General features: G+C 45.5%; 1 protein-coding gene across 2 annotated transcripts in view; it reads left to right on the top strand.

Annotated features, from left to right (window-relative positions):
* Positions 1–6,075: 6,075 nt before the first annotated feature.
* Positions 6,076–11,611, top strand: part of PACSIN2 (protein kinase C and casein kinase substrate in neurons 2) — a 31,366-nt gene continuing 25,830 nt past the window's right edge. For both annotated transcript variants that reach the window (XM_015823555.1, XM_015823548.1), the window contains exons 1-2: positions 6,076–6,142; positions 9,351–9,456. In XM_015823555.1, coding sequence (XP_015679041.1) covers positions 9,403–9,456 — 54 coding nt within the window. In that variant the 5' untranslated portion in view covers positions 6,076–6,142; positions 9,351–9,402. The remainder of the gene's footprint in view (positions 6,143–9,350; positions 9,457–11,611) is intronic.

Raw genomic sequence — 11,611 nt, 5'->3', positions numbered from 1 at the left:
TGTGGTATCTGCCGTTTATAGAACACACTCCTTGAACCGCCCCACTTCACAGAGTTGTTATTGTGGGGAAAAATAGGAGGAGGGGGCATTATGTACAAATTAAACGCAGGACACAAATCAAGTAAGTGGCTAGCCGTAGGAGTCAGCAGGCAAACAGACCTCTGAGGCTCATAGGGCCACTAATCAGCTTAAAATACTTTTGATTATTGGAGGAACCAAAATAGTTGTAGTTCTTTTAAAAGCTCACGTTTTATAGGTCTATGGAATGGGGGGGAAATGGCCTTGTCTCCTTTGAGCCCCAACTGGATGAGAGTTGGGGGAGAATGTGAGTTGGCTTCACCACTGTTGGAACATTGAGGAACGGATAAGACTCATTAGAAACATCACGCTGGTGTATCTGGCATTGGTGGAAATGACAGAATAACAGTTGGAAGGGACCTTGGAGGTCTTCAAAGTCCAAACCCCATCTCAAGCAGGAGGTTCTATATCAGGGGTCCTCAACCTTGGCAACGTTAAGACTGGTGGACTTCACCTCCCAGAATTCCTCAGCCAGCAAAGGACCCCTGGTCTATACTATTCCAGACAAGTGGCTGTCCAGACTCTTCTTAAAAGCCTCCAGTGATGGAGCACCCCAAAACTTCTCAAGGCAAACACAGTTCAGTTTCTTTCTGTTTATGAAAAGATGTGTATGGCAGGAAGGTGCTCCAGCAGGCTGCAGGAATGGATCTTGGATCTTTGGGATCTGAATTCTGCTTCTGCATCCCAATGGAAGAGTTCAGCTCTTGCGTTGCGTTGTGGACAGGAATTCTTCCAATGGGGTGCAGGAATGGAGAACTGTGGGATCTGAGTTCCATTTCTGCATCCCCTCCATGCATGGAAAGGAGCTATTTGGTGGACTGCGGTAATGGAGCTTGGATCTTCGGAATCTGAGCTGTGTTTCCTCCAGATCAGAAGATATTCTGTGATCAGAAAATCCCAGCTGTATAAGATGAATTGGGAAGTTTGCAAAAACGTTTCAGGAACTATAGCAAACTATTTCTATATAGTTCCCCAAACTACATGAACGGACCCATCTATTCTAATTTTTACTTGATCCATTTCCTTAGAACCATTCTTTGGTATTCAGAGCAGTTACTAAATGTATAATTCTCAAAAGTAATCTGATTTGTGTTTGTAATGTGATGCACATTTTTAATTAAATAGTTTTGCTAAAATCTCAGTTTTGTCCATCTTATTTTGTGGAAGTGGTACTTTTAAAATCTTGACATTGTTTGTGCTCTTTAATATTACCTTTATATTGCATCACAAATGCAATACATTGTATTTTGATGAGGGGGAACATGAAGTGAACTCCTGAAATTAAATCCTAGTTAAAATACAGTTTTTCTTTTAATCAGTCACCATGTTTGACGAAACTAAAATGACTCATTACTCATTAATGTTGATGCTTCAGTATCTGCTTGTTCAAATCTGCTTTATAAAGCAGAGATTCTTGTGGAACAGTGTTGCCATGACTTCATAATATTTTCCTAAATATGCTTATTTTTATTTTGTCATTGCATAGCATTAGTCCTGGGAACAGGTTTTGGCATTAATTTAATCTTAGTTCATGAGAAAGTGCTTTATTAATAGAAATGCTTTGACTTCTCTGTTTGAAGGGTGTATCTTTTTATCATTAATGTACAAGTAAACCGAAAAGCTTTAAATGATTTGTACAAATATAATTTACATAAGATACTGTACGATGGTTTTTAGTATATGTTTAAATATATATAGAATTAAAACGCTCACAATCTTTTGGATTCTTCAATTTATTTCGGTTTTCAACCATTTTGTTTGCAATTTTCAATCTTATCTTTGCCACTTCCAGCTTATTTAAAGAATGGATTGAAAATCCTGCTGGGATATATTCTTGGCCTTAATATCATACTAGTGATTTCATTTGTCTTATATCACCTTCAGCTTGGATTTCGATCCTGATGGGGCTCAAGGTTGACTCAGCCTTCCATATTTCTGAGGTTGGTAAAATGAGGACCCAGATTGTTGGGGGGCAATATGCAAATAATGCTGACCTTGTAAACCGCCCAGAGAAGCTATAAAGTGCTATGGGGTAGTATATAAGTATAAATGCTATTGCTATGATAATCTGTGGGTTTAATTCAGTGGTTCTCAACCTTTTTAATGCCGCGACCCCAACTGGTCGTAAGTCAAGGACTAAACCGGTCATAAGTCGAGGACTAAACCGGTCGTAAGTTGAGAACTAAACCGGTCGTAAGTCGAGGACTACCCAACCGGTCGTAAGTCGAGGACTTTCCCTGCCCAGGAGCGCCGCGCATGCGTGGTTCCGCCCCCTGTGCCGGCCGAGGCGTAGCTGGCAAGCGGCAGAGACGGAGCAGGCCGACCACCAGCTGGCCCAGCCCAAGGGAGGTAAGGCACCCGCCGGAAAAGGGGAAAAAAATGGCGGACAAAAAAAATGGCGGACAGCCTTGCTTGGCGACCCCCATGAAATGGTCGATCGACCCCAAATGGGGTCCCGACCCACAGGTTGAGAACCACTGGTTTAATTATTTTAGTAAGGTTCTCAGTTACCTCATTAATCTTTGCTCATGAGAGACAGCAAATCTCACTAGTTAGATTGCCTGGTCTACAAATTGCTGGTTCACTTCCTCTGCGTAGCGAGTCTCCTATCACCAACACATACCTTTTTTTTTCTTTTAAGTTGTCTGGTCTCCTTTCCCCCCCCTACAATTAGCACACTTGATGATGTCCCTTCTCTAGGGTGACTGCTTACTTTCTTCTTCCAAGGAGAGGTTATGAAATCGATTGTTTTTCATGTATTTTTAAAACTGCAATTAAAAAATTCTAAATTTTTTTTTTTCATCTTCCTCTTTTTTTAAAAAATAAAAAATTATAAAAATTATGTAAAATTTAAAAATTGGGAAATTATTAAAAATCATATAAAAATTTAAAAATCACAATAAGATCGCTATTCAACTGGCTCCTTTTTGTTAATTTTGGCAAGAGGCCAGTTATGTCCATGCCTATCCTGGAAAATAGAATGGGCTCCAAAGAAATTATTTCCATGGGAGACTGTTCCTGTTTTCCTTTGAGTTTCGCATGTTGACTTTCTGGGCAGGATTCACCCAGATGACTGTACATATCTTTAGTTATTCCTGGCTCCTAAAAAAAAATAAATCTGTCTTTCAGCCTCATTAGAATTGTGTCCTTCTCTCTGTGACCTAAAAAGTGGTTTTAGTGGGCAAACTTTGGTAAATTTATTCTGAAACTTTGCAAATCCATGCACGATATGCTTTTTTTCCCCTTCCCAAGCTGAAATTTCTTCTAACTCTGTATAGGAATCTTTTTTCACAGAATCCACATGTGTACCCACATTCTGCTTGTGCAGTTTGTTGAAGAAGAGCCTTTTTTCTTCGAAAGATCCAATATATATCTCCCATTTTTGCTGATCTTAGCTCTTATCAGATTGTTGAACTGTTCCCCCCCCCTCCCGCTCCTTTCCCAGACTAATGAATCAGGATGGGAAGGTAAAATTTCAGAAAAGGTATTTTTTTTTGTTTGATTGATAGAATAAGAACTGTGTTGGTCCGAATATGAGACAGTAGATTTTATGGGGGAAAGAGAGGGAATTAGTTGTTGTAATACTTTTGAGATTTGTACTGATGATATTCAGATGTAATGGAATTACTGTGCCCAGCCGCCATGCTACTCTTCAAATATGTAAATGTAATATTGGAAAATTAATTAAAAAAAAACTTGGGGAAAAAAATAAATACAATTTCAGGAAATGTTTCCCTTCTTTTCTTACTCCTACCCTGCCTTTTCCTGCTTTTCTAACTTTTGTTTTATGCCATGATTGCTTTTCTTTCTGTTGGTGTTGCAGAATAGGATATACCAGCTGTATAGACTTTTTGTGAGTTCTTAGAATTTCAGTACAACCTCTTTCAAGTATACATTTTCTGTTTTATCAAGTGTGTGTGTGTGTGTGTGTGTGTGTGTGTATACATGAGCACCTTCAGGTCAGTGTTGACTTCTGGTGACTGCCTGAATAAGTCCCTGAAGCTTTCTTGGCAATCCCAAACTCCATTCCCATGGGTCATCATTTCAGTGAGATTTCCTTACCAGTATCTTGGTTGAAAAAGTTTTAACCTGTGATATATTGTTTTGCTCAGTTAGAGGTTAAAGATAGAAGAGTTTTAGTGATAGATAGATAGATAGATAGATAGATAGATAGATAGACAGATAGACAGACAGACAGACAGACAGACAGACAGACAGACAGACAGACAGACAGACAGACAGACAGACAGACAGACAGATGATGGATAGATAGATAGATAGATAGATAGATAGATAGATAGATAGATAGATAGATAGATAGATAGACAGATGATGGATAGATAGATAGACAGATGATGGATAGATAGATAGATAGATAGATAGATAGATAGATAGACAGACAGATGATGGATGGATAGATAGATAGATAGATAGATAGATAGATAGATAGATAGATAGACAGATGATGGATGGATAGATAGATAGATAGATAGATAGATAGACAGATGATGGATAGATAGATAGATAGACAGATGATGGATAGATAGATAGATAGATAGATAGATAGATAGATAGATAGATAGATAGATAGATAGATAGATAGATAGATGATACATCATCTATAGCAGTGATGGCGAACCTTTTAGGGACTGAGTGCCCAAACTGCGACACAAAACCCACTTATTTATCGCTGGGTGCCAGGTGGGCATGGCCTACTGGGTGGGCGTGGCTGTGGTGGTCATGGCAGATTGGGTGGGAATGGCCAAGGTGGGCGTGATCACCTTGATGTTGCTCGTGGGGAGGGATGCCTGTGGGGGCCGGGCAGGGTTGGGGGAGATCCAGGGGGTCTCTGCCAGGTAGGGCGGTGAGCAGGAGGCTCGTCCTGCGAGGTAAGGCGAGGCAGGGCGGGGGTGCCATTGTCACAGGGAAAGGTGAGGCAGGGGCGGCGGCTGCCTGACACCATCGACCTCTGCACACAGAGGCCAGCGAGCGCATGGGTGCTGGGATGCATCCGGCCATGTGGGACCTTGGCGAGTTAGCGGGTGGCTGGTTGAAGAGGGACGGTTGCCATTTCCAGGGCATGGCCTGTGTGCCCACAGAGAGGGCTCTGAGTTCCGCCTCTGGCACGCGTGCCATAGGTTCGCCACCACTGATCTATAGATTATATCTATGTGTGTGTAAAAGTCAGCAATTAGGAGGCATGGTGACGGGTGTGTGAGTGGGTGCGGCTCAGGTCAGGGAGAGAATGAGGGGCATGGATCAAGGAAAATGAACAGCGCAATGTGAATCTATGAGGATGCGGGAGCACAGAAGGGCTGGAGGAGGGTATGCGTGGGGGGGGAATCTTAACCCACTGATGTGCAGTCTTTCCTGCTGGCTTCCCCATTGACTTTCTGGGGAAACCATCGGGGAAGGTTGCAAACAGCGATGATCACGTAATCTTAAGGGTTTGCAATCACTAGTAAATGCAAACTGGTTGTCAAGTGCCCAGATTGTGATTATGTGAGACTGGGTGCTGTGCTATCCGGAACTCCGAGGAGCAGCCATAACCATAACGTTTCATCACCATCGTAACTTTAAATAGTTTCTGAACAAGTTGTTGTAGGTTGAGGACTACCTGTATTTAGCTGCATTTAAAGTAACTGAGTCATGCCTGTGTGAAAGTAAAAATTGTAAATTAAAAGTGATTAAAGCTTGTCTGGGAAATTTGTTTAAATGTGGGATTACCAAATCTGATTGTACTACCATAAAACAGGCAGCATAATAAAGTACATTTAATAATTTTGATAGCTCCTTTGTCACATGGTGGGAAGGAATTGAATCATAGCTTGATAATGTACCGGAAAGGGAACTTTTTCTTATATTGAAATTATATAATGGAAAAGTTGATTTAACATGTACAGACACTGCTTTGTTTCTGAAGAGACTAATTATAAACCTGAACAGGGTTAAGAAAAAGGGCTAAAAATACTAACAAGTATTTTCTCTTTCAGGCCAATCCCTGGCAGGCTGAACTTGGTATCTCCTGTCTCAGTCTTCTGATTCTCCCAGAACCCTCTACCAGGTACATTTTGCTCCATACTTGGCCTCATCTTTCTTCAGAACAATGCTCTGGATTGCCTGCCTCTAGACCAGTGGTGGCGAACCTATGGCACGCGTGCCAGAGGTGGCACTCAGAGCCCTCTCTGTGGGCACGCGCGCTGTTGTCCCAGCCCCGCCTCCCCCCGCAACCCCCTCCTCACCCGGGCGCGGCCCACACGGAGCAGCGCAGCCAAGCACATGGCAGTCGGGCAGCAGGGGTAAGACTCCGTCCTCGCACCACATCACGTGCAGATAATGCTGTGGGATGTGGGCGGAGGGCGTGGCCGCCATGGTGCGGTAAGGCTGCCTGGGCAATCTGTGGTGAGTGGCCCTGCGGGCGGGCGGGTTTTGGGCACTCGGTCTCTAAAAGGTTCGCCATCACTGCTCTAGACAAAGCTTTCTGTAAGAAGAGAAAAATATTCAATGAACATCTTACTGAATGCTGCTTTTCCTCAAGAGCCTTCCAATCTACTCTCAAAGCAACAATCCCAATATTCATTTCATCCCAGGAGGCAAAATTGCCAGTCCCTTAAACTAGGGCACAGGTCTTCAAACTTGGCAACTTTAAGACTTGTGGACTTCAACTCCCAGAATTCCTCAGCCAGCCAGGGCTGGCTGAGGAATTCTAGGAGTTGAAGTCCACAAGTCTTAAAGTTGCCAAGTTTGAAGACCTCCTGAACTAGGGGTTTCCAACCCAGAGGCCCTGGCCTGTTCAAAACCAGACCGTGGGAGAGATGGCAAGTGCGCATGCGTGAAGCTGCAGTCATGTGAGCAGCAGGCAGGCGCGTGCTCATGAAGCTCCAGTCACATGAGCGGAAGGTGCTTGCGCTAGCACGTGAGGCTCCGCTTGCACGAGCAGAGGGTGCTTGAGTGGAGGGTGCTTGTCCTTGAGCGTGAAGCTTGTGTGAGAGGAGGGCGCTTGCGCTTGCAGCTCCATTAGAGGAAATGGAGCTCTGCATGTGAGCTCCCTCTGCTCGTGCAAGTGGAGCTTTGTGCATGAGCACAAGCGCCCTCTGCCCAAGTGGAGCTTCGAGTGCAAATGTAAGCATCCCCCAATGGAGTGGTGTGCGCATGCCTGCCACTCACACACCCATGCTGGGGCAGGCTGCCAAGCTGGAAAGGTTGGGGAGCACTGTCTTAAATTACAGATTTTCAGCCACTAGTGTTGCCTAAATCCATCTTAGGTTTGCCAGCCAGCACACCTCCCCTATTAGGTTCAGACTCTGATCCCCACTTTCTTTCCCCTATTCTTAATTTCTACCTAGTTCACTAGAACAAAGTGAGGGTGTTTGGTTTGCCTTTGTACCTCCAGGATAGATTCAGGAGAGGCATTGCCCCTTGACTGTCACAGTATACAAAGTCAATAGATCTTTTGAGGCAAATGAAAGGTGGGTCAAGAAAAGGAATGTAGGATAGGCACTATTGTAGAAGAAATATAGTGCTGGAAAAAAATAATATGCAATAATCTTGAAGCCCAAATAAATCCCAGCTATTTTAGCCATGTATTCCCCAAATATGCTTAGGGAATCAAGATAAAAAATGCAATTCATGCCTATAGGACAGTGGTGGCAAACCTATGGCACGCGTGCCAAAAGTGGCACTCAGAGCCCTCTCTGTGGGCACGCATGCCATCGCCCCAGCCCTGCCTCCCCCCATGGCCCCCTCCTCACCAGCAGCCCCCCCCAGAGAAGAGTTGCCCCTGGGCGTGGCCTGCGCAAAGCAGCGCAGCCAAGGACAGCCGGGTAGTGGGGACAAGACTCCGCCCTCCCGCTCCATCATGCGCAGATGATGCTGCAGGGCGCGGGTGGAGGGTGTGGCCACCATGGCGCTGCTGGGCCGCCTGGGCGATCTGTGGCGGGCCGTGGAGGCGGTGGGTGCCCCTGCAGGCAGGCGGAGCGCGGGGTGGTGGGCAGGGCGGGGGCAGGGTGGTTTTTGGGCACTCCATCTCTAAAAGGTTCGCCATCACTGCTATAGGGACTACTATATAGCCTAAAACAAGATTACCAAGGACTATATTCAGTATTGGACATAAATTAATAGTATGATGGTTGGAATGGGCAAGAAATTTCTGATGAATCTTAGCTATTGGATTTTTAGATTTGATCAACAAAAGCTGTATTTCAAGGCAGAAATTAAGTACTAAAGAGTCAAAAAAGTGACTCAGAAGTGCTCAGATTGTTTATTTTGCAAGTTAAACTTCAAGATTAAGCTTCTTTTTTTTTTTAAAAAAAATGTCCTGCTGATGCTCTGGACTGATTAGTCAGCTTTATGGTAATTTGGAAGCTAAGTAGACATTTGTATGTATCAGCAGATCTCAGACTGCAATTTTATGTAGTGGAAGAAACACGTACACGTTGCAGCTCTGATTCCTCTGCAGTTTCCGAGACATAATTGTTGTTTCAATTAGTCTCCCGTCATTTCTCAAGAATGAAACTGTTGGAATGGATTCTTGAGGCAGAGTGTCACAATTAATGTCCACTGAAGGACATTAATTCAGGAAAGGGCCAGTTGTGCACAGCCTTTGCCATAGCTACTGCCATTAAGAGAAATCAGAGGGGCTCTATCTGAAAAATAATAACAATAATAATGATGATGATAAAGTTGGAAGGGATCTTGGAGGTCATCTAGTCCAACCCCCTGCTCAGGCAGGAAACCCTATACCATTTTGGACAAATGGCTGTCCAGTTTTTTCTTAAAAACTTCCAGTGTTGGCGCATTCACAGCTTCTGGAGGCAGGTTGTTCCACTGGTTAATTGTTCTAACTGTCAGGAAGTTTCTCCTTAGTTCTAGGTTGCTTCTCTCTTTGGTTAGTTTCCATCCGTTGCTTCTTGTCCTGCCTTCAGGCGCTTTGGAGAATAGCTTGACTCCCTCTTCTTTGGGGCAGCCCCTGAGATATTGGAACACTGCTAGAATCACTTCTAGTTTTCTGACTAGCCAAATTTAGCTGCTGTACTGTAAAATCTCATCAAGAGCTCTGCTATTCCGATATAACATAACTTTGACATACATTTTTCAGTTTTAACATTTAAATGTATAGTTGCCTTTAATATTTTATTGGTGTTAGCAATCGCCAGGATTTTATGCCATGTTTAGCAGGATAAAGGAGATAGCAAATCGTATTTTGTTTTGGGTTTTTTAAAAAGAGAGAAAATGTCCTTCTTATTAAACCACGTTTTGTTTTTAATTTGCAGAATTTGAAGGACCAGGATTTACGGACACTGGATTGAAGCAAGGTGGCTTGAGATGTCTGGCTCTTATGAGGATTCTGTTGAGGTTTTTAGTGGTAGCTTTTGGGAGGTAATTATAATTTTGCTGAAGTGTGTCTGAAACAGAATGCTGATTGGCGGGTTGTGTAAAATATTATGAGCTCAAAATGATTTCACTGTTCTGATCTTGAAACAGGATCACAGCTGTATAATATAAGACAAATTCCATGACGGGGGGAGGGGGGTCTTACCAGAAATTTGACAGAAAATTAACTGCTACTATAGATCAGTGGTGGCGAACCTATGGCACGGGTGCCAGAGGCGGCACTCGGAGCCCTCTCTGTGGGCACATGTGCCGTTGCCCCAGCCTCGCCTCCCCCGCGACCCCTTCCTCTCCAGCAGCCCCCTGAAGGAGAGTCGCCCCTGAGCGTGGCCCACCCGGAGCAGCGCAGCCAAGGACATGGCAGCCAGGCAGCGTAGACAAGACTCTGCCCTCACACCCCATCATGCACAGTTGATGCTGCAGAGGGCACGGGCAGAGGGCGTGACTGCCATAGCGCTGCTGGGCTGCCTGGTCAATTTGCGGTGGGCCTTGGAGGTGGTGAATGGCCCTGCGGGGGGGGATGGGGGGCAGGACGAGTGTGGGGCAGGGCGGAGCCAGTTTTTCGGCACTCGGTCTCTAAAAGGTTCGCCATCACTACTATAGATAGTCCCTGGCTTATGACTAGTCCTTGAATGATCTATTTAAGTTACAACCACCTCAAAAAGAATGTTTCACAGCTCATCAAGCAGTTCCGGCCATTTTAAATGTCACACCGTGTGCTCTCCTCTCCGTGGTCAGGACCCTATTTTGGAGGCTTGACAACTTCTTTGCACCTATGAGACTTGTCGGAAAGTCAATGGGGAAGCTGGCAGGGAAGGTTGCAAGCTGATGCCATCTGCCAAGAAGACTCTCTCTCTCGTCTCTGGGGTTTGGCTGAAAGAGCTGCCTGCCAAATGGAGCAAGCTCAGCCCCTCCACCAGGTTGCAGAAACAGGATTTGAAGCTCCATTTCTGCAGCCTGCTAGAAATGCATCGAGTGTAGAGATGGAGGGAAACTTAATACCTCTGCCGAGCTGCAAAAATAGGGCTTGCATCCTGAAGATCCGAGCACTGTTTCCGAAGCCTGCCTGAAGCGTTCTCTTCTGCACATGGAGCAGTATTGGAAAGCTAGTGTACGCCATTGTTTTGAAGGCTAAAAAAAATAATCTACCTTACAGAGCAATGGTGTTCACTAGTTTTCCAGTCCTAGGAAGTCTGTAAAGCTGGTGAATGCCATTGTTTTGAAGGTTAGAAAGATTTCTGGTGAGATGGTCGACCCCGGTGTCCTTAAGACTCCGCCATGATTGAAAACTTAATGGCTGCCCTCTTTCCAGCCCTCACATCCATTTGATGATTGCTACCCTGCAGTCTCCTCATGAGGAGCAGCTGTTCAGAGTGCAGGTGGGCAATCTCTCATCCTTTCCTTGTCTGGATGAGTTCCACTGGACCAAGCTTAGTGCCAGACTGTCGGTCGTCATTGTGTTATCATCTCTGCTCTTTTGGATACATCTGGTTTCCTGCTTTTCCTTGCCTAGAAGTCTGCTGAGGGATGATTTCCATACATTGAAGAAGCTCTGCTGGATCATCGATATTATGGGCTAAAAGAGATGGGGGACACTGGGTAGGTCAGATCCAGGACAAGGAAGTTCAATCCCCTCTTCTGGCCCGGTGGCCCTCAATTCAGTATTCTGATGTCCAAGTTACTGGTGATCTTGGCCTCTGGCTATTTCATTACCTACTGCACTGGTGGTGAACCTATGGCATGCGTGCCAGAGGCGGCACTCAGAGCCCTCTCTGTGGGCACACGCGCCATGCCCTGGAGATGGCAACCATCCTCTTCAACCAACCACCTGCTAATTTGCTGAGGTCCCATGCATCCCAGCACCCATGCACTCGCTGGCCTCTATGTGCGGGGGCCAATGGTGTCAGGCAGCAGCCGCCCCGGCTCCTGCCTCACCTTGCCTTGCGACAATGGCACCCCCGCCTTGCCTCGCCTCACCCCGCAGGACGAGCTTCCTGCCCAACGACCCACCTGCCAGAGACGCCCTGGATCTTCCCCAACCCTGCCCAGCCCCCACAGGAGCAACATTGAGCTGGCCACGCCCACCCTGGCCACGCCCACCCATCTGCCATGACCACCATAGCCACACCCAGCGGGCCACGAC

The sequence above is a fragment of the Protobothrops mucrosquamatus genome, unplaced genomic scaffold (assembly GCF_001527695.2).
Source record: "Protobothrops mucrosquamatus isolate PMUCROS unplaced genomic scaffold, P.Mucros_1.0 scaffold_178, whole genome shotgun sequence".
NCBI lineage: Eukaryota > Metazoa > Chordata > Lepidosauria > Squamata > Viperidae > Protobothrops > Protobothrops mucrosquamatus.
The sequence above is the reverse complement of the archived record's forward strand: the minus strand, read 5'-3'. Positions and strand labels throughout refer to the sequence as shown.